This window comes from Bufo gargarizans, chromosome 1 (genome assembly GCF_014858855.1).
Source record: "Bufo gargarizans isolate SCDJY-AF-19 chromosome 1, ASM1485885v1, whole genome shotgun sequence".
NCBI classification, from domain to species: Eukaryota; Metazoa; Chordata; class Amphibia; order Anura; family Bufonidae; genus Bufo; species Bufo gargarizans.
The window spans coordinates 572212006-572235763 of record NC_058080.1 but is presented as its reverse complement, the minus strand read 5'-3'; the positions used below and the strand labels follow the sequence as shown (position 1 = coordinate 572235763).

Below are 23758 nucleotides of genomic sequence, written 5' to 3'. Positions count from 1 at the left end.
CAGTTATTGGCAAATGGAGATGAAATTTCAGAATTTACATTTTTTGCCAAATTTTCAATTTTAATCCATTTTTTCCAGTAACAAAGCAAGGATTAACAGTCAAACAAAACTTAATATTTATGCCCCTGATTCTGTAGTTTACAGAAACACCCCATATGTGGTCGTAAACTGCTGTACGGGCACACAGCAGGGCGCAGAAGGAAAGGAATGCCATACGGTTTTTGGAAGACAGATTTTGCTGGACTGTTTTTTGTTTTTTTTACACCATGTCCCATTTGAAGCCCCCCTGATTTACCCCTAGAGTAGAAACTCCCAAAAAGTTACCCCATTTTAGAAACTACGGGATAGGGTGGAAGTTTTTTTGGTACTAGTTTAGGGTACATATGATTTTTGGTTGCTCTATATTACACTTTTTGTGAGGCAAGATAACAAGAAATAGCTGTTTTGGCACCGTTTTTATTTTTTGTTATTTACAACATTCATCTGACAGGTTAGATCATGTGGTATTTTTATAGACTAGGTTGTCACGGACGCGGCGATACCTAATATGTATACTTATTTTTTTTATTTATGCAAGTTTTACACAATGATTTCATTTTTGAAGCAAAAAAAAAACATGTTTTCGTGTTTCCATAGTCTGAGAGCCATAATTTTTTCAGTTTTTGGGCGATTACCTTGGGTAGGGTATGATTTTTGCGGGATGAGATGACGGTTTTATTGGCACTATTTTGGGGTGCGTGTGACTTTTTGATCGCTTGCTATTACATTTTTTGTGATGTAAGGTGACAAAAAATGGTTTATTTAGCACAGTTTTTATTAAACATTTTTTACAGTGTTCATCTGAGGGGTTAGGTCATGTGATATTTTTATAGAGCCGGTCGATACGGACATGGCAATACGTAATATGTATACATTTTTTTTATTTATGTAAGTTTTACAGAATAATTTCATTTTTGAAACAAAAAATAATCCTGTTTTAGTGTCTCCATAGTCTGAGAGCCATAGTTTTTTCAGTTATAGGGTGATTATCTTAGGTAGGATCTCATTTTTTCCAGGATGAGATGACGGTTTGATTGACACTATTTTGGGGTGCATATGACTTTTTGATCACTTGCGATTACACTTTTTGTGATGTAAGGTGACAAAAAATTGTTTATTTAGCAGTTTTTTTAATTAATTTTTTTACGGTGTTCATCTGGGGGGTTAGGTCATCATGTGATATGTCGGTCGATACGAACTTAGCGATATCAAATATGTATACTTTTTTTTATTTATGTAAGTTTTACACAATAACAATGATGTTTTAGTGTCTCCATATTCTGAGCCATAGTTTTTTTTTATTTTTTGGGCGATTGTCTCAGGTAGGGGCTCATTTTTTGCAGGATGAGGTGACGGTTAGATTGGTACTATTTTGGTGGGCAAACGCCTTTTTGATTGCTTGCTGTTGTACTTTTTGTGATGTAAGGTGACAAAAAAAATGGTTTATTTAGCAGTTTTTATTTTTCTATTTTTTACGGTGTTCATCTGAGGGGTTAGGTAATGTAATACGGACACGGTGATACCTAATATGTATACTTTTTTTTCCCCCTATGTTTTACCAATTTTTTTTTTAACTATTTGCGGAAAATTACGTTTTTGTTTATTTTTACTTTAAACTTTTAATTTTTTTGGGGGGGAAACTTTATTTTTTCAACTTTTTTTCACTTAATTTTTTGTCCCACTTTGGGACTTGAACTTTTGGGGGTCTAATCCTTTACAATGCATTCCAATACTTCTGTATTGGAATGCATTGGCTGTATGAGTAATACAGTGAGTATTACTCATACAGCTTCTGGGGCCTGTGAGATCCAGGGGGCTGGATCTCACAGGCACGTCACTGGAATCCATGCCATCGGGTCCCCCCTACAGCCGGATGTGGACCCGATGGCACCGCCCGCCGCCGCAACTTAGAAAAGCCGCAAACCGCAGGTCTGAATTGACCTGCGGTTTGCAGCGATCGCCGACATGGGGGGGGTCACGCCGGGCATTTAGCCGAGGTGCCTGCTCAATGATTTGAGCAGGCACCGGCTTCCGATTATCGCCCGCTGCGCGGCGGTGATCAGAAATACACAGGGCGTACAGGTACGCACTGTGTCCTTAAGTACCAGGACTGTGTCCTGAAGAGGTTAAGGGCTCATACACACGCGTCCATTCTGGGCATCAAAAAAAAACAAAAATGACTGTGTGCATTCCGTGTCCATATGTCCACATGGCCCTTCCGAAAAATAAATAAAACATGTTCTATTGTTCGGAAATCTGCAGTGGTGAATCCACATTGTTTATGCCACAGCCACTTCACATGACCAGTATTTCTCATCGGTATTTGTAAGCCAAAACCAGGAGCGGAGCTTACAGAGACAGCGTATAACAAAAGATTTGAACCTGTTCCGTGTTTTGAACTCATGGATAAAAAATACTGAACATGTGAAAGTGGACTAAGGTTGGCTTCACACGGTGTTTGCTAGCATTTTTAAGCACTGTTGCATTTTTTGCACCTTTGTATTTGTTGTGTTTTTTTTATGGCGGAAAATGTCAGCTCTGGGTGTTACCTGCAGATCTGTGAGAATTATTATACTGCTGTTTTTGATAATTAGGTTTCGTTTTTTGTCCTTTTTGCCTCTTTTCAGAAATGCAGCATTCTGTAGATCAGGGGTCAGCAACCTTCGTCACTCCAGCTGTTGTGATACTACAATTCCCAGCATGCTCCGTTCATTTCTATGGGAGTTATGAGAAGAGCAGAGCAAGTGTGCATGCTGGGAGTTGTAGTTTCACAACACCTGGAGTGCCGGCAGTTGACTACCCCTGCTGTAGCTCTTCTTGTTTTTCTAGGTTTTAACATTTTCTTTTCTATAGGGAAAAACCACACTAAGGGCTGGCCTTGCCCATACTGCAGACCGCAAAATGCACGGGCACCCTCTGCAGACACCGACTTATTCACTTGAATGGGGTACACGATCCGTGAATGACGGTCCGCACCACAAATAAAGTTGTGCATTCTCTCCTTTTTTGTGGTGCGGAGGCATGTACAGAAAACCTATGGAAGCACTCTGTGGTGCGTTCGTTGGCTTCTCTTCCGCACCGTATCTCCCGGATTGCGGACCCATTCAAGTGAACGGGTTTGCATCCGTGAAACAGTGGCACATTAGGCCCCATACACACAACTGTATTTTTGTTCTGCATTTTTTGTAGATCAGATACGGACCCATTCATTTCAATGGGTCCTCATATGTCATTTCCATAGCCCCACAAAAAAATAGAACATGTCATATTCTTGTCTGTTTTGCAGACGAGGATAGGCATTGTTACAATACGTCCGCAAAAGAAACACGTGCAACACGAGCGTCGTCCATATTTTTTGCGGACTGCAAAATGCACACGGTCGTGTAAATGGGGCCTTAAACTGATTTATAATGCAATCGCCGACAGAACGTGTTTACTATGCACACGACTGTATGAGTCTTGCTGTCTGTAAATTTACAGATCCACAAAATACGGATACTGTACATTGACTTCAATGGGTCCGTTGTCTGCATTTTGCACCAAGTATAGGACAGTATGTTCTGTCTTTTGGCAGAACGGACATACAGATGTGGAAAGCATCCATGTACTTTCTGTATCTGTATGTTCATTACGCAAAACTCATATTCGCAAAATTTAGACCATGGACACTTTGAACCTAATGAGTCCGCAAAAGAAATGCGGACAGCGCATGGATCGCATCCTTAGGGCTCATGCACTCAATACGGATGACGTCGTGTGCATTCTGTATTTTGCGGAACGGAACAGCTGGCCCCTAATAGAACAGTCCCATCCTTGTCCGTAATGCAGACAATAAAAGTACACGTTCTGTTTTTTTGCGGAACTGACGTACGGAAATGGAATGCACACGGAGTAACTTCAGTTTTTTTTTGTGGACAAATTGAAATGAATTACTTCCGACCATATGCGGAACTAAACGGAACGGATACGGAAAGGAAATAAGTTTGTGCGCATGAGCCCTTATTTTGGTGAGCAGTGGTTTGCAGGAGGTTAATCATTGTGTAGCCACGAAACAACCATGGAAAATTCATAGATTGGACAACTAGAATAGTCACAATGTAAAACTAGAAAACAATCTGCCACTGGGTGGACCAAGACATGCAGAACTATGCAGCGCGCCATCATTGTATTGGTGACTGGGAATGAAGTGGTTAACAGTAGCGCTGTAGTAATTGGATGCGCGTTTTCCGCGGAGTGATCCGCCCCCCATGTTCTCAATCAACCAATCACCTTTCAGGTGCATTTTTGCCCCGACCAATAGTATATCTCTGCCGAGTTTTAAACTATAGGCAGCACGTAAGTGGGCAGGAAGCGGCGGTGGGCGGGGCAATAGGCGGGTCACTTTGTTTTTGCCAATGGAAATACTTTATAAAGTAATTGGCAGCATTTTGAACCAATCGAGTGTGAGGTTGGCGGAGAACGTACTGTGCCCACCCCCCCTAGCACGGAGAGACACCGTGTGCTGGGCTTTAAACTTCTCCGCTAGTAGAGACTCATGTGGCGCTTTGCTTTTTGGTTGTAGTTTTTATTTTTCAGGTTTTTTCTTGCAGGGGTTACGTGATCGGTATCGGAGACATCATGGGGAGAGGTAAGACTTGCTATGCCATTATATTAGTCCTAGTCGCCGACATTACGGTGGAGTCCGCTAATCGTGAGCTGTAAAATGATTTCTCTAAAGCAGCCATAGAGGTTTTGACTGTGAGGACCGGTTACCGTTCCTTACTGTAATGTCTGATGAACACACATGCTGGTCAATGGCCTCCTACTAGCTCTCCCTTTATATAAGCCATTTGTGTCCAGGGGTGTTACCTCTCTTCTGTAAGGCCTGTTTCACAGAGGATCTCAATACCGGAATTAGATGGGTCCATTTTGATTTTGCACATCAGGATGCATTTGTTCTGGATGCGGTTGGGTGAATGGGGGAAAAAAACGGATCCGTCACTAAATACATTGAAAGTCAATGTAGAGTTGTTGCGATATTTAAATTTTGATAGCATAAGAGTATTGCAATACTCGATACCACGCAAAATAACATAAAAAAAAAGCTATTTGCATTCTGCATTTTATGGAACGTCCGGCCTATAATTGAGCATATATTTGAGAAAGGGGGTATTTAAGGCTTTGTTCAGATCACAGTTCAGCCTTTCTGTTCTCCTGCTCCGTTTAGGAGCAGGAGAGCGGAAAGGACAGAGAAGGCACATAACTGAGCCCAAGGACCCCATAGACTATAATGGGTCCGTTATGTTTCCGCTCAGAAGATGATTTTGAAGCGGAGACAAGAGTCCTGCATGCACAACTTTTGTCTCCGCTCCAAAATCATCTTCTGAGCAGAAACATAACGGACCCATTATAGTCTATGGGGTCCTTGGGCTCCGTTTGGCTCCGTTATGTGCCTTCTCTGTCCTTTCCGCTCTCCTGCTCCTAAACTGAGCAGGAGAACAGAGGCTGAACTGTGATTTGAACAAAGCCATATACTTGAAGGGGTTCTTCACTTTCATTTAACTGATGATCTATCCTCCTGGATAGATCATCAGCTTCTGATCGGCCGGGGTCCGACACCCGGGACCCCCGCCGATCAGCTGTTTGAGAAGGCAGCGGCGCTCCAGCAGCGCCGCGGCCTTCTCACTGTTTACCGCCAGGCCGCCCGCCCACTGACGTCACGACTTGTATCAACTAGAGTGGGCGCGGCTAAGCTCCATTCAAGTGAACAGAGCTTAGCCGCGCCCACTCTAGTTGATACAAGTCGTGATGTCAGTGGGCGGGCGGCCCGGCGGTAAACAGTGAGAAGGCCGCGGCGCTACTGGAGCGCCGCTGCCTTCTCAAACAGCTGATCGGCGGGGGTCCCGGGTGTCGGACCCCGGCCGATCAGAAGCTGATGATCTATCCAGAGGATAGATCATCAGTTAAATGAAAGTGAAGAACCCCTTTAATATTTTGGTGTTTGGTTCTTATTTTTTTTTTTATAACTATTTCCCCCCTTAGGGGTTAGAGCCTGGGATCCTTTCATCCCTTGTCCTATTCACCCTGATAGAGCTCTATTAGGGTGAATAGGACTTCACACTGTCCCTGCTGCCCTGTGCATAGTACACACAGCAGCAGGGAGATTACCATGGCAGCCAGGGCATCAGTAGCATCCTGGCTACTATGGTAACTGATCGGAGCCCCAGGATTACACTGCTGGGGCTCTGATCACAACTGCCACTGCACCATAAATGAGGAGGTGAGGGGACCCCTTGGCCACTGCCACCAATGTTTAGTGCTTGGCAAAGGGGTGGGGGGGGCACTGAGCCTCCAATGAAGATAAGTAACCTTTTTTTAGGCTACTTTCACACTCACGTTTTGGCTTTCTGTTTGTGAGATCCGTTCAGCGCTTTCACAAGCGGTCCAAAACGGATCAGTTTTGCCCTAATGCATTCTGAGCGGATCCTTTTCCATTCAGAATGCATCAGTTTGCCTCCAATCAGTCTCCATTCCGCTTTGGTGGCAGACACCAAAACACTGCAGCGTTTTGCTGTCCGCTTGATGAAACTGAGCCAAACGGATCTGTCCTGGCACACAATGTTAGTCAATGGGGACGGATCCGTTTTCACTGGCACAATAGAAAACTGGTCCGTCCCCCATTGACTTTCAATGGAGTTCATGACGGATCCATCTTGGCTATTTTACAGATAATACAAACGGATCCATTCATGACGGATGCATGCGGTTGTATAATTGTAACAGATCAGTTTTTGCAGATCCATGACGGATCCACCTGAAACGCGAGTGTGGAAGTAGCCTAATACAGGAGGCGGGTGTCAGTGGCAGAATTGCATAGCCGGCACCCGACCTCTATGACAGGGTACTGCAATCTGGCAGTTAACCCCTCAGGTCTCTCTTATCGGCAGCAGTGGCACAGGGGGAGGGAGAGTGACTCCTTCTCTCCTGTGCTGCTGAGAGCAGCGTGCGCCATGTTCTCTGATACTAGGCTGCGCTACGGGATTGTCAAATCCCGATATCGAGAAGCAATAACTTCGGCTCTTTGGAGCCAATACATTCTAATACTGTACGGAGCTCCTGCTTTGTACAGTATTAACAAAGTTTTATGCAAATCGGTCTCTTTTTACTTTTCAGGACAGACAATACGGTTTTACTTCCGTCCACAATTCTGGAACGCTTGCCGGATCCGGCATTTTTTCCCGTTGACATGCATTTTTCCCGGCCCAGAGTGTTCTGGCATTGCGGACCACAAAAAATGTTAATAAATGCTGGATCCATTATACTGGGTGACACTGGATAGACGGCTCCAGCATTCCAATGCATTTGTCATACGGATCAGGATCCTGATCCTTCTGACAAATGCCATCAGTTTGCGTGCATTTTGAGGGATAAGGCAGGCAGTTCCGGCGACGGAACTGCCTGCCGGAATCTTCTGCCGCAAGTGTGAAAGTAGCCTAAGTGCATTTAGTTTGTCTGGTCTGAAGAGGATTGGGGGTTTGGTCGGAGGTCTGTGTCTGGCCTAAAAGCTAGACGCATCTTATCAGGTAGTTTTGTGGGAGAAGATTCAGTATAATTTATTTAAATCTCTATTTCTGAGCTCGAGAAGGCCCATTCAGCTATTAGTGTACGAAACTTTGTAAAGCTTCATGCACACAACATTATTATTATTTAAGCGCCATTCATTCCATAGCGCTGTAATATGATAAGCGGTGCACATACATAACAGACAATTGTACTAATCATAAACAAGATGAGTTACAAACTGGTACAGAAGGAGAGAGGGCCCTGCCCGTGAGGGCTTACAATCTACATGGTATGGGAGAAGGACACAGTAGGTGCGGGTGAAGTTGGTCATGGCGGTATAGAGGCAGCAGGGTCACTGGTTGTAGGCTTGTCTGAAGACGTGGGTTTTCAGGTTTCTTTTGAAGGATTCCACTGTAGGTGAGAGTCTGATATGTTGGGGTAGCGAGTTCCAGAGTGTGGGGGATGTACGGGAGAAATCTTGGAGTCGATTGTGGGAAGAGGCCATAAGAGGAGAGGAGAGAAGGAGGTCTTGTGAGGATCGGAGAGTGCGTGTGGGGATGTATCGGGAAAGTAGCTCAGAGATGTAGGGAGGGGACAGGTTATGGACGGCCTTGTATGTGTTTGTCAGTACTTTGAAGTGGATTCGTTGGGCAATGGGGAGTCAGTGAAGGGATTGGCAGAGGGGAGAGGCAGAGGAGTAATAAGGTGAGAGGTGGATTAGTCGGGCAGCGGAGTTGAGGATAGATTGGAGGGGTGCGAGGGTGCTAGATGGGAGGCCACAGAGGAGAATGTTGCAGTAGTCTAGGCGGGAGATAATGAGGGCATGTATGAGCATTTTCGCAGATTCGAAGTTAAGGAAAGCACGGATGCGGGAGATGTTTTTGAGTTGGAGGCGGCAGGTGGTGGAAAGGGCTTGGATGTGCGGTCGGAAGGAAAGGGCAGAATCTAAGGTCACTCCAAGGCAGCAGGCTTTTTTGACTGGGGATAATGTGCAGCCATTGATCGTGATAGATAGGTCTGTTGGGGGGGTTGAACAAGATGGGGGGGGGGGGGAAAGATTATGAATTCTGTCTTATCCATGTTAAGTTTAAGAAAGCGAGAGGTGAAGAAGGATGATATAGAAGATAGACATTGTGGGATTCTTGATAGTAAGGTGGTGATGTCTGGACCAGAAAGGTAGATTTGTGTGTCATCAGCATAGGAGTGATACTGAAAGCCATGGGACTCTATGAGCTGTCCCAGGCCAAAAGTGTAGATTGAGAAGAGCAGGGGTCCTAGGACAGAGCCTTGCGGGACACCAACAGAGAGGGCATGAGACGAGGAGGTGGTGCGGGAGTGGGAGACGCTAAACGTCCGGTCTGGGAGGTATGATGTGATCCAGGAGAGAGCCAGGTCAGTGATGCCAAGAGATGAGTTTGCAACAGAAGGGAGTGGTCAACAGTGTCGAAGGCAGAGGACAGGTCAAGGAGAAGGAGGACAGAGTATTGTTTCTTGGTTTTGGCTGTCAGTAGGTCATTGGTGACTTTGGTAAGGGCAGTCTCGGTCGAGTGGTGGGTTCGGAAGCCAGATTGTAGGCGGTCAAAGAGGGAGCAAGAGGAGAGGTGGGAGGACAGTTCAGAATGGACATGTTGTTCAAGTAGCTTTGAGGCATACGGAAGAAGTGATATGGGGCGATAACTGGACAAGGAAGATGGGTCAATTGAAGGCTTTTTGAGGATGGGTGTAATGGTAGCATGTTTAAAAGCAGAGGGGAAGACACCAGAGTTTAGTGATAGATTGAAGAGATGAGTTAGGACTGGGATAAACACTGGGGTGAGGTTAGGGATGGGATCAGGTCAAGTGCACAGGTGGTGAGATGTGATCTGGAGAGTAGAGTGGAGAGTTTTTCTTCTGTAATGGTGGAGAAGCAGGTTTTAGTGCAGTATCTATGTGCTAGCATACTAACCTATTCATTTCTATGGGGCTGTATCTTTTGTGGGGTTGTCTTGCTTCAACAAATGGCGCTTGTCATGTAGATAAAGTTAAAAGGGTGTTCCGGTTATAACAAGTTATTCCCTGCCCACAGGATAGGGGATAACTAAATCCATACTAAGCGCAGCCTAGGATCAAGAAGCGTCAAATCCTGGTATCGGATTGATACCGGTACAAAAGTATCGATAATTCGATACCTGCTGCAACCAGCAAAGACATGTCACCAATGTCACTATATACACAATCTAAAAAAAGTCCACCCCTCGCATTTTTGTAAATATTTTATTTCCATCTTTTCACGGGACAGCACTGAAGATATGACGCTTTGATACAATGTAAAGTAGTCGGTGTACGGCTTGTACACTAGCGCTTTGGCTTTCCGTTTGTTAGATCCGTTCAGGGCTCAGTTCAAAACGGATCCGTTTTGCCCTAATGCATTCTGAATGGAAAAGGATCTGCTTAGAATGCCTGAGTTTGCCTCGATCCGTCTCCATTCCGCTTTGGAGGCTGCCTGCAGCGTTTTGCTGTCCACCTGACGAAGCAGAGCCAAACGGATCCGTCCTGACACACAATGGAAGTCAACGGGGACGGATCAGTGTTCTCTGACACAATAGAAGACAGATCCGTCATGGCTATAGAAGACATAATACAACCGGATTCATTTATGACGGATGCATGCGGTTGTATTATTGTAACAGAGGCGTTGTTGCAGATCCATGACGGATCTGCAAAAAAATTATAGTGTGAAAGTAGCTTAACAGTGTCCACTGCTGCAGTCTTGGCAGTCCAAACCCTGCTTGTCAACTTCTGGGATGGACAGGGGGGTTGTTGCATGTGCCACAGCCACTAGGTCACTTGCCACTTGCGGGGGAGACACACAAATCATCCCTCTGCAAGGACATTGACTGTAGTGCTCCACCCCAGCTTCCCCACCATCCGTGCTTGGTTGACAAGCAAGGAACGGGAGTCTTTAGAGGTGGACCAAAGGAGCAGGAACCCAGTGGCGGTGTACAAGTATGCTTCCCTCCAACTCTTGCCAGGTGGGTGGGGGCTGCCAGAAAAGCTGCCAAACCTGGACAACCCCTTTAATGTTCCCTAAGGGGATTAAAGGGATTATCTATGATTTTCAGATTAATGGTCTAGCCTAAGGACAGGTCATCAACCTGCCGTAGTGCTCCACCCTCACAGCTTGCTAAGCACAGTGCTGTCCATTTGATGGCGGCTGTGCTTCGTATCGCGCTTGAAATAAAGTGCAAATAAAATATTCAGCTTTAGGGCTCATGCACACGAATGTGTTTCTTCATATTTTATTTTTTTTGTGTTGTGTTTACATGTCCATAGACGGAACCATTCATTTAAATGGGGCTTGAAAAAAACCTAAAATAAGCCGGTGTGCATTCCGTGTCTGCATGTTCGTTTTGCAAAAAAATAAAAAATAGAACATATCCAGACGGGGATTGTTACAATGGACCTGCTGAAAGAAAAAGATGCAACACGGACATCACACATGTCATCCATTATTTTTTATTTATTTTTTGCGGGCCACAAAATACGTACAGTCGTGTGCGGGGGCCCTTATTTCAAATCCTCAACAAGATTAGAAACATGACAAAATTCTGACATTTCGGTCCTCTGGGGGATCCTTGGTCACGGTCACTAAAGAAGAAATAAAATGACAGTCTTGTTTGATAAATCATATGAAATATGAAGAGCCGTTATGATGTATGTATGTGGATAGATAGAAATAAAAAAGCAATGGCAGCACCGTCCTCAATGCAGGCTGGTGGGTGCAGCAGGCCCAATATGGATCACTCAAAAAATGGGCAGCACTCCAAAGAGTAAAATATAGAAAATAAACTTTATTTACCCCAGTGGGAAATGCACAACGTTTCGGCTCCGAATCAGAACCTTTCTCAAGCCTTGAGAAAGGTTCGGAGCCGAAACATCGCGCATTTCCCACTGGGGTAAATAAAGTTTTTTTTCTATATTTTACTCTTTGGAGTGCTGCCCATTTTTATATATATATATCTCTCTCGTCACAATGTAATATCATGGGCAGATGGTAATCTGGGCCGCTGCAGATGCATAGTACAATAATGTGGATACAAAGGCGTATAGAAGTACATAATCTGCATAGTTTGAGGAAAATGTATAAATAAGTAACTTGGATCAAATCATAGCCCTTATTTATTTTTTGTACCATATGCAGAAGCATTCATTTCAATGTGCAATCCGTTTTCCTATGTCCGTTCTGCTAAAAATAAATGGACAGTGTCCTATGATTGTCCACATTAAGGGCAAGGATAGGACTGTTTTATTAGGGGCCAGCTGTTTCGTTTGGCAAAATATGGAATGCGCACGGACGTCGTCCGTATTTTCTGCGGATCCCTTTTTTTCTGGACCACGAAATGGATACGGTCGTGTGCATGAGCCCTAATGGTGAATACTAAATAGTTTTATTTTTACCTTTAGTAACACTGATCGCAGTCCGCAGGAGGACTGAAATGTCAGAACTTAGTCACTTTTCTGTTTCTTTTTTTAAATCAGATAATTTTTATTAGATTTTTTTTTTTCCGAAAATCACAAAAAGGCAAAAGGAAGACATTCTGTACAGCATACACTTTTCTGTTTCTAATTTATTTGAAGTTTAGCAGAATCTTATTGGCATCAGACCTTGCAGGGTGCAGTGGTACTTTATTTCAGGCGCTTCTGGATAAAGGCCATTACATTCTGCACTCCAGCTGTGGTGAAACTACGACTCCCAGCATACTCCATTCAGTTCTGAGAACAGCCAAGCAAGTGAACACCTTGGGAGTGGTAGTTTTACCACAGCTGGAGAGCCGGAGGTTATGGCAGAACTAGGACATCAGTGCACCCCCATGTATTCATGTATGTAGACAGAAAAAATTATCCTGTAGCTCTTGGAAAGCAGGAAGATGGCTGCGTCCTCATGGGGTTAATAGGAATTGGTCGGAAATGGCCCATGCCCACTCTGATCACACCGGGGATGATGGGAGTTGCAGGTAAAATCCGTTTGCGGTCTGGCAAGTCCCCGGTGGCAGTGTAGAACCCCCCGGGGCCGCCTGGCACTGCCGCAGCGGGTGCCGGTCACCGTGGGTGGCACCGGGAGGGTCGGGTCTTTCGGCAGCTCCAGCCTGAGCCCTCCCTGCTTCCCCGCCTCCTAGCCTTTTAAAGATGGCGGCTCTAGGCTCTCTTATAAGTTGCTGACCAAGCCCACTACAGCCTAACGCAAACAAACCCACCCTGTCTGTCTCCTAGGTAAGAAAATGTCCAAACCCAGCGACGGAAGAAGTGGGGACGCACCGGAAACCTGTCGAACCGGGGGAACCAATGAGAACAACCCGAAAATGAACGGGGTCGGTGGGCTAGTGCGTGTGTGTTATGTTTGTACTGCTGAGCCAAGTTCAGGCTGAGAGACCGTGTATATAGACGGCTGCCCCCGGGCGCCCCCTACAGGGCGTCTGCCGCATAGCCTCTGGGTGTCTGGATGGGAGAAGAGCTGCATGTCTTATCTATGGAGGAGACTGCTGCATCCCTCCTGGCTGCCATGAGATGACCCCCAGGGTGCATGGGTGATCCGCATTCATCCTCCTCCTGAAGTAGACATGGAGAATGTGGTTTGTCAGTGTTAAGCTATTCTGCCACTAATGGAGCACCAGCCAACAATATGGCCCGATGATCGGTGCTTGTTAAATGGCGCTTACGTGCGGCAACTGTCATCAATATGATCGCTCAACCTCATACAGGCTGCATTTGCTGGCGGATGCTGATACCGTTTTTAATGCCGCATATAAGATTGCTTATCTCAAGCATTTTGTTGGCCCATGTAAAAGAGCCTTCACTGATTTATTTATTTTTCCGGCTGCCTGTATACGATGAGACCCTGGCAGCGGAATCCGCGTGCGACTGACCGTAAATTGTCGGGCCATGCTTGTGCATGCTGTTTGAAATATAGCAGGTGCTGGGCGACAATTACAGGTGAGCTGCATGCGGATGCCCATGTACAGCGGCCTTAAATCAGGAAGTGGCTATAATGGTGCCGTTGCTTGGCATCACCTACATGTGACCGCGCCATAGATGCCTGATGCTTGTTTTTCAGCTGATTGCATCTTTTAAGCGGCAGTAAAACTTTTTTTTTTTTTTTTTTTTTCCTCCAGCAGTCGGGAGCTCTGTATGAGCATTGGAGGTGGATTTATTAGTGCATCTGAAATATTGTAGAAGTGTGAATCGCTCACTTTGCAAGCAGGAGCGATTCACAGAAAATATCAGGTCTGGCGATTTGCCTATCACACATATAGCTTTCAACCCTGGGATGTTCCGGGTACTTCAACGCTCCCATTGCCGTGTTCCCACATGCTCTCTCCGACAAAACACAGGTTTAGTGCTAGGGCTCTGGGAATAGATGCTATGGATGTCTGCATTCCCTCGCCCCGGGTAAACGCCAGGATATAAATGGGTTACTCTGTAAGTGGAGCTGCAGCATTTCCTGTGCAGAGTTGGGCTTCTGTCACTACGAGCGAGCGATGCAGGTTGTCAGGATCTGTTCAAGGAGAAACAACGGATGCTTTTGCACACAAGTTCAATCACTTTTGTGTTCAGTGTTTTATTTATTTTTTTCAGCGCAGATGCAATCTGTTTTGATGCATTTCGCACGTGTGAAGAATAAGAATCGACATCTGCTAGCAACCATCAGCAAAAAACGCATTGCATCCAGATGCCTTCCGTTTTTCACACAAGCTCTATTCATTTCTATGGCGTCCTGAACGCAGAGATGTGTGAAAAATGACAGACAAAATGGATCCTAAAGGGGTGGTTTAGCCTTATGGTAGTTTTAATTGGGTTCTCCAAAGTCCAAAACATGCCCCACTCATCAGCACCAGCGTCGCTCCTGATCCCCGCACGGCCACTGCTGCATCTCGCTGTCGCGCAGATCGAAACATTTAGTGATTGGGGGGGGTGACTCTAGGGAGGCTAGTCGCCGCCCCAACCCCCCCCCCCCCCCCCCCCAACCGTCTCCGGGTGTTTTGATGCACACGACGGGGAGATGCAGCGGCTGTGCAGGAATCAGGAGTGATGCTGGGGAGAGGAGTAAGTATAATCTATATGAGGGGCCCGGCATTGGGGAGCTATGTTTTAAACTTTGGATAACCCCTGGAGCGTATTGTACTTGGCGCAAAACTTTTACCTGTTTCCCGCTTCTCCATTCCACAATCTTCTGGTCCCCAGCCTGTAAACATCTGGACAGGGTCCCTTGTGCCGCTGCAGCCAGTCATTGGCCTCAGTGCTGTCATGACCCAGGAGTGATTTGTCACTTGGGGACACCTCACCACTGAGGCCAGTCATTGGCTGTAGAGGCACATTGAACCCTTCCAGTCCCCAGCTTGTAAACTTTGAGAAGATTGTAAAATGGAGCAGGTGAGTACGAGTTGTTTTTCAGTAGGTACAACATGCTCATGATGGTTAAACCATCTCCAGAAAGCTGGACAACCTCTTTAAAGAGGACCTCTTGACCTGTCTGTTTTATTGCTTTCTCCATGCAATAACTGTTCTGGAGCATCTGTTCTTCAGTTATTACTACTAGAAATTGAGTGAATGTACAGTTGGGTGTTACCAGCTAGTGGTGTGTCCTTGCGCAGTCTCACACTGATAGCACTGATTAGATGGTGTCAGGCTGTGATTTTGGGTATAGAGCTGATTGCCGCTAGAACATCCGCAATACCCAGTCCCCATAGCTGTGTGCTGTTATTGTGTATAAAAAAAAACAACCGATTTGATACATATGCAAATTAACCTGAGATGAGTCAGAGCTTGAAAATATGACTTCTCTGGTCACATAAGTAACATATGACTCTTTTGTTAATTTGCATATGTTTCAAATCTTTTTTTTTTTTTTTTTTTTTTTTTTTTACACAATAAAAGCACACAGAGCTATGGGGACTGGGTATTGCGGATGTGCTAGCGGCCATCTAGCAACCCATGTCCTCAGCTCTATACCCAAAATCACAGCCTGACACCATCTAATCAGTGCTGTCAGTGTGAGACTGCGCAAGGACACTAGCAACCCATGACCTCAGCTCTATACCCAAAATCCTGGTGACAGGTTCTCTTTAATAAAATTCTAGTAGCAAGAACTGAGGAACAATACATTTTATACTTCTGTAGTAAAGAAGATGTCAGGAGTGGTGCTAGGTCCTCACTTATAGGTATAGCTGCATCTGTGCTCCCAAGAAAAGCATGCATTTGATATTTTTATGCAATCTGTAGCTCTTTATTTAAAAATCCTTTAAAGGGGTTAGGCTGTCAATATCAAATTGGAGGTGTTCTAGCAGAGGTTTGTTTCTGTGCTGCCAGGGCAACTTATTTGTGTATGCTCATGTTTCTTCATCTGTCTCAACAGGATCTGGGACATGGGGGGCAGTCAAAAATCTACTCCTATATGAGTCCTACTAAATCTGCCAGTTCAAGACCTCCTCTTCAGGAAGAGAACTCAGCGACGCATTATGAGGGCAAACATCTGGGTAAAGCCTCTGTGGATGTGCACAAGAAAGCGGATGGTAATTATTGGGAGTGAACGAAATGTTCCTGATTATTGCCTGAACTTGCGCGGAGGTCATCTCCTCTGTAGGGTGACAAGCGATCGCTACTGTGATTGTTCTTCCGCATACAGATCTCCATGCTGGCAGCAGCAGGGGTGATGTGCCACATAAAAGAGAACACCCAAGCTTGGGCTGTATTAACACTACATCTTTTACAGTGGCATACATGTGCCGCTGACGGCTATTTTGAAAATTCTTTTATTTATTTTTTTGTGGCTATATCGGAAAGCCAGATCAATATAGATGTCATTATTTTTATATTATGCACTGATAGCGCTGACATTCCGTAGAGCTTTACGGACATTAGCATCAATCTGTCCCCAGTGGGCCTCAGTCTAAGTTCCCTGTCTTTGGAGTGTGGGAGGAAGCCCACGCAAACATCGGGAGAACATACGAATTCCTTGGTCGGATTTGGTGGTGCTAACCACTGAGCCACCATGCTGCCCAGGGTATTACGTGTTTTTGGAAAAGGTTGCTATGAATACAAGGGGCGTGTCTGAAACCGAAACAGATGAGTGTGTTTTACCTATTTATTTATTTTAGGTGTTTACACTTATAGTGCATAAAATAAATAAACCGTATCTTAAAGAGGACCTTTCACCGATTACACTGTGAACTAAGTATACAGACATTGAGAGCGGCGCCCGGGGATCTCACTGCACTTACTATTATCCCTGGGCGCCGCTCCGTTCTCCCGCTATGCCCTCCGGTATCTCCGGTCACTAAGTTATGGTAGGCGGAGTCTGCCCTTGTTCTGCTCTAGCTCTGGCCAATCAGAGCGCAGAGCTCACAGCCTGGGAGGTTAATTTCTCCCAGGCTGTGAGCTCTGCAATGCGATTGGCCAGCGCTACAGAAGAACAAGGGCAGACTCCGCCTACCATAACTTAGTGAACGGAGATACCGGAGGGCATAGCGGGAGAACAGAGCGGTGCCCAGGGATAATAGTAAGTGCAGTGAGATCCCCGGGCGCCGCTCTCCAGGTCTGTGTTCTTAGTTCACAGTGTAATAATCGGTGAAAGGTCCTCTTTTTAAATTGCTCTTGTGGCTGGACCCTCTGAGGCTACCTGCACACATTGCAGATTCTCATGCGGGGGGAAAAACGCAGTGTTATACAGTACAGTAGTGTGAAATTAGACAATTTTTTTTTTACTTTTGTACAGATTTTGAAATCCACAGATGGTTGTGTTTTTTATAATTTTTTTTTTTTTAATTTTTATTTTTTTGTTTTTTACGGATTTTGTGTAGAAACGCATGGAAATCTATGTAGCACCCCTGTACAGGGAGCCTAAAGGGTCTTGGGGTAGGGATGACATATCTGCTGCGAAGGAGCCCCGTACCTCTGAAATGACATGATTTTTACAAGTTTGCAGCTACATTGTGTTGAAATTTTAGTCTTAAAGAGGACCTTTCACTTGTATAAACGATGTGAACTGAGTATGCTGCCATATAGAGTGGCGCCCGGGGATCTCACTGCACTTACTATTATCCCCGGGCGCCGCTCTGTTCTCCTGTTATAGGCTCCGGTACCTTTTGCTTCTTAAGTTATAGTAGGCGGGTCTTCCCTTGTCCTGTGGGCGTCTCCTTCTCCTAGGCTGTGCGCTGGCCAATCGCAGTGAGATCCCCAGGCGCCGCTCTATATGGCAGCATACTCAGTTCACATCGTTTATATACAAGTGAAAGGTCCTCTTTAAATCTTTACTCCATTCATTTTTAGTCCCCTTGCTATGCAATGTGAAACCTACTCCAAGTTTCAGACTTCTCGTGAGGACATTTACTGTGGGTGCTCTGCTTGTACCCATGTCGTGTCTTGTGTGTGATTATTCTTCCCATTAACAGCCTGTACGTCTGCATTGCTCTAATATTGTGGTATACAATCTCCTCCACCCTGCTATGTCTTCTACTTCACACGGTCAATATTTGAGTATTTTTCATCAGTGTTAAGCCAAAGCCAGGAGTGGATCCAAAACACAAAGTAGAAATTTTTATATTTTTCTCTGTAGGTTTTGTTGCTTATTTTTGGGTTACAAATACTGATGCAAAGTACTAGCAATGTGAGTGGCATAATATTGAGAGAAGAGTATGGGATGGATCTATGTCAGATTCTGTGGCACCACCAGCTAGGGGAAGGAGTCGCAAAGCCTCTATACCAGAAAAATAGTTGGATTTTTTTTTTTTTTTTTTTTTTTTTTACTGAGGACTATTTAGAAAGTAACTTAATTTTGGAAGCATGTGAACAACAAAAGAAATAGCAAAGAAGGTCTGTCATGAGGCAATAGTTGATCTAATATTGAAGCATGTGCCACAGTGACTCCTGTGACACTAATTTTTCTGATGTCTTTGTCCGTATGATTGCACCCATGTATACTTGTTGGGCATAGTGTGGCTGGCATTGAGGGGTTGTACCACGCTAATAATTACAACTTAGGCCTCCTTGTCTCTTAGATTGTGAAAAAGCTAAAACTTGACTTTGATATGTCTTTTTAGTTGAGGAAATAAAATCTATTGCCACACCTGAACTGGTGAAAGCCATAGACAAACCGAAGGTGTGTAATTCTACAGAAGCTAATTCTGACCAGAAACAATCAGTCCCTGAAACCCATAAGATCGTGTTACCCGTTGCTAACAAGACTCCGGCGCCTCACAAGATGGTGAAGACAAAATCTCACAGAAGGAAGTGAGTATGCCTTGTTTGTCCACCCAGATACATTTGCTTGACTTTATTTTCCATCACATTGGCCAACTGTATTAGGCTACTTTCACACTAGCGTTTGATCGGATCCGTTCTGAACGGATCCGATCATATTAATGCAGACGGAGGCTCCGTTCAGTACGGATCCGTCTGCATTAATAACTTAGAAAAAATTCTAAGTGTGAAAGCAGCCTGAGCGGATCCGTTCAGACTTTCAATGTAAAGTCAATGGGGGACGGATCCGCTTGAAGATTGAGCCATAGGGTGACATCTTCAAGCGGATCCGTTCCCATTGACTTACATTGTAAGTCTGAACGGATCCGCTCGCCTCCACGCGGCCAGGCGGACAGCTGAACGCTGCAAGCAGCGTTCAGCTGTCCGCCTGGCCGTGCGGAGGCGAGCGGAGCGGAGGCTGAACGCCGCCAGACTGATGCAGTCTGAGCGGATCCGCTCCATTCAGACTGCATCAGGGCTGGACGGAGGCGTTTGGGTCCGCTCGTGAGCTCCTTCAAACGAAGCTCACGAACGGACCCATGAACGCTAGTGTGAAAGTAGCCTAAGAGCGTCATTATCATTCAAGTAGGTTGGGACATGTTGGCTGTTGTGATCAGTGGGTCTGGTTTCTAAGCCTCTAAGAACCCAGAGAACTATCATTCACAACTCCTGACATGTCAGACGTTGTGATGTGCATAACTTTTCTCATGCACATCACCTCTTCTAGGCCGCATGCATACAGTCACGTGGCCATGGAGCATCTGTCGCATTCAAGTGAATAGGGCTGGGCTGCAGTATCTAGCACTGCCTTTATCCAATGGACAAGCTGCAAAGAGGTTGGAGCCACCTCAAACATCTGATCGACAGGGGTTCTGGGTATTAGACCCCCACCGATCTAATATTGAAGACCTATCCTGACGATGGGTCGTCAATATCTGAATTTTGGGGAAAACTCCCTTTAAACCAGGACTTTGGGGACAATAAATTGATGTAAATGCGGCACTTGTCAGAATTACCAAAAGTTCGTTAACAAGTGGATTTTCCTTACAATTTTTTGTCTTCTGTAGGGTACAAGGAACAAAATCGCCAAACAGAAAAGTTACAGATTACTTCCCCGTCAGACGAAGCTGCAGAAAAAGCAAAAAAGAACTGGAGGTTATGGAACTAGTGATCTCTTAAGAAATCCACCCCCTGAGATGTAATTTAGTGCTGATTTGTCTCCTCAATTCTTCTTCCAGACTGAAGAAAAGAAGAGAATAGATGACCTTATTCTAAGTGGCAAAGAAGAAGGGCTGAAGGTAGGTACTGCACAATATCTGCTGCTGTTGTATCTTTTTGTCATACTTTGTGATGCTGACCTACATTGCTGAAAGGTGAGAAATAATCTTTGCGCCTTCACCAGATTATGGCAAACACCATGCATTACTAAACCTAGGAACAGATTCAATCAAGGGGCAGATTGCCATATCTGCTTGGAGTGGACCTGTATGTCTGCCTCTTGCTGCCCAACAGCAAAGACTGAGACTGTTTCTGGAATTCCCCTCAATGGCAGGAAATATTAAAGGGGTTGTCTGTGAATGTTAGAAATTTAACTAATGGTAGAAAAAAATACCCGTTGTGTAAATATACTGTTTCTCTAGTGGTCCTGCAGTGATGGCATAAGTTAATGATGTATGTGACCTGATATTTATTTATTTTTTCTTTTGTGCCTTCCGCCTAGCAGTAAGACCGGTGATCTCACTGGGTGGGCTTTATCGCTGCCCTAGCCTGTAAAATCCACCCGTCAGAGGTGGTGATGTCACCGGCAACACTGCCAGGGAGAAGCTTTTGCCTAGCTTTCCCCATGGAGAGCCTGGTATGTCACTGGATCTCCTTAAAAATAAAAAAAAATAAAAATTGCCCTGCGCGATTGAGCTCATTTAATGGGGGGGGCTGGAGTGGTGAAAATGTGGGTATCTCCAGGTTCAGCTCTGAACCTGGACAATCCATTTAAAGGGGTTTACCAAGACTATTAAAGGGAACCTGTCACCTGGATTTTGGGTATAGAGCTGAGGACATGGGCTGCTAGATGACCACTAGCACATCCGCAATATCCAGTCCCCATAGCTCTGTGTGCTTTTATTGTGTAAAAAAACGATTTGATACATATGCAAATTAACCTGAGATGAGTCAGAGCTTGAAAATATGACTCTCTGGTCACACAAGTAAGATAGGACTCTTTTATGTTAATTTGCATATGTATCAAATCAGTTTTTTTTACACAATGAAGGCACACAGAGCTTTGGGGACTGGATATTGCGGATGTGCTAGTGGTCATCTAGCAGCCCATGTCCTCAGCTCTATACCCAAAATCCAGGTGACAGGTTGCCTTTAAATGCACTCCATATGCCCGGGCCCCTCATAGTGAATATACTTATCTGGCTCCCTGCACTGTTCCTGGTCCCTGCATCACCTGCGATGCTAGGGAGGCACGTCCCAGTCGTGGCCCCCCGATGTCTTCATCTGTGCACGGGATGAAGCGGCGGTGTGGGAAGTCAGGTAAGTATATTCAATGTGTGGGGCCCAGGCATATGTGGTGCATTTAATGGTCTTGGATAACCCCTTTTAATACAGCCCCTTCCTTGCAGTCTAGTAATAGGCGTTGTTCCTTTCATTCCAGGTGTTTAGTTTCCTTTTATGTTGTGTATAGGCTTCCTTTGCTGTAAATATACAACTTCTGCATAGAGCCAAATAAATTTGTGTGCATGAGCTGTAAGCAAAACTGTACCGCTATGATCAGTAGTCCTCTGAGAATGTAAATGTAGAGTCTTTGAGAAGTAATTGTGAACATGTACATTTTAAAATCTCTATACTGATAGCTGAATTTGTCTTCTTCGGGCCAGGTTGACATAATTACCGGTAAAGGTAGAGGGGTCATTGCCACTCAGAACTTCCAGCGTGGAGAATTTGTGGTGGAATACCATGGAGACCTCATAGAGACAACAGATGCTAAAAGGCGAGAAGCGTTCTATTCGCAGGATTCGTCCACTGGCTGCTATATGTACTATTTTCAGTATCTGAATAAAACATACTGGTGAGTATTGGAGGCTTAAGTTGTTACAAGATAACTATTTGAAATATGTTCTTGGAGGCAGTGGGGACACCCTGAGGGTGCTAATTTTATTACATGTATTTTGGGCTAAAAAAAAAAATTTGTAATTGGTTTTATTAACAATTCAAAATTGTTTTTTGCTCTGCAACCTGCATGTATTCCAGTACAGAGCAGGCTACAGAATGCTTTTCCCTGTGAAATGTCAGTCGTGTGATCTGCTCAAGTTCCAGCAACTCCCGTGATCTCTTGAACACTAAGCTTAAATATGATTGATTCAAAGTTGATCAGACTGGAATGAAGGGGAAAAATGCCCCCAAAGGTGTCCATATAGTCACATATCTAACTGTACCATCTAGCACACATGTGCACCTCGGTGTCCAGTCTGAGTGGGCAGGAGAACATCCCTTGGAAGTACACTTTTAAGCCATTTTTTTTAAATTGAATTTTGCAGTCAAAGTTGCAATAAAAAAACAAAAAAAACAAAATTGCTTTACGGCAGCCCCATGGGCCGTAGACACAATGGACAGGAAGGGACCTTATTCACTTCTATAGGACAGTTTTCTAGGCAAGCTCTGTGACCTGTGCAGAGGTCATTGTACAAGGAAAGAATAGATGAGCTCTGACCATCGCCTATTGTGAATGGTGGACCCTGTGTTATCTGTACACCAAGGTGATATTACAAGCAGGATTAGAATGACAGATGAGCAGGTAACTGCAGTAAAGTGGTATGTACAGACCATAAAGTGGCACCCATTATCAGGCTTAGTGGCCAGTGCAAAAACTGGATTTTTTTTTTTTTTTTTTGTTAAAATCTAGATATTGACATGGAAAATGAAAAATAATTTTTGATGTTATTTAAGCATAAAAAGTTTCATTTTCTGATGACCGTCCCTTCAAGCACAGATGTACCGCTGCTTCGTCTCATCTGTGATATTTAACTCTTTCTTCAGTGTTGACGCTACAAAAGAAAGCAGCCGCCTTGGGAGATTAATAAACCATAGCAAAAATGGAAATTGCCATACAAAGTTACATGACATCAACAACGTACCTCATCTTATACTGATTGCATCAAGGGACATAAAGGCAGGAGAAGAATTGTTGTACGACTATGGAGATCGAAGCAAGTCTTCCATTGAAGCACATCCATGGCTGAAAAACTGACTAATATAGACTACTGGATTTTACACCTTGCTTTTTGAATCGGTTTTATCCCCCCCCCCCCCCCCGTTCTACTTGTATATGCACAGTTAAAAGTAATGCAGGCATTCTTAGAGAGCAAGAATAGTTTTATTCTGTTATTGGCATAGGGGAGAGTCTGTGCTTCCCGAGCATGTAGTTGAATGATATACAATACAGTAGTCTTTGCTACGCCTACATACTAACAAATAATGTTCGTTAGTGGCAAGGTAATTTTTCTATATAAAAAAAAAAAGTCTGTTCAAAAAAAAAAAGTAGGGCTACGGCAAGAAGCAATCTATTTTGTACATAAATGAAGAAATATCTCCTGCTCGAGACCGTTTAAACTGTAGGTTTAAAAGTCATTTTTTTTCCACCTACTTGGTATATAATGGAGTCATAAAATGTATTTTGCGCATCATAGCTAAAGCTGACTAAGTGCCACTTTTGTGCATTTTTAGCTTCACAGTTGCAAAATGAGCTCCAGCAGCTGACATCTTATTAGGAACTGTACATAAAAGGTCGCTGCTCTCCGGATACTGTTCTGCATCTCTCCATCTTCAATCATTTTTATGTGCTCGCCACAAGAAGCCCTTTTAAAAGAAATGTGAATAGCTTTAATCGCCTGTTTTGTACTGA

General features: G+C 44.5%; 1 protein-coding gene across 3 annotated transcripts; it reads left to right on the top strand.

Annotated features, from left to right (window-relative positions):
* Positions 1-4524: 4524 nt before the first annotated feature.
* KMT5A (lysine methyltransferase 5A) lies at positions 4525-23168 on the top strand. Of its 3 annotated transcripts, XM_044290278.1 has the most exons (8): positions 4525-4666; positions 12832-12929; positions 15971-16127; positions 18654-18843; positions 19920-20007; positions 20091-20150; positions 21735-21925; positions 22894-23168. In XM_044290278.1, exons 1-8 carry the CDS (start codon positions 4657-4659, stop codon positions 23102-23104), a joined length of 1005 nt encoding a protein of 334 aa, XP_044146213.1. In that variant the 5' UTR covers positions 4525-4656; the 3' UTR covers positions 23105-23168. The 3 variants fall into 3 exon arrangements, with proteins under 3 accessions (XP_044146213.1, XP_044146230.1, XP_044146221.1); XM_044290295.1 differs by lacking the exon at positions 12832-12929 and having other exon boundaries at positions 4560-4666; XM_044290286.1 differs by lacking the exons at positions 4525-4666; positions 12832-12929 and adding an exon at positions 12702-12831.
* Positions 23169-23758: the final 590 nt, after the last annotated feature.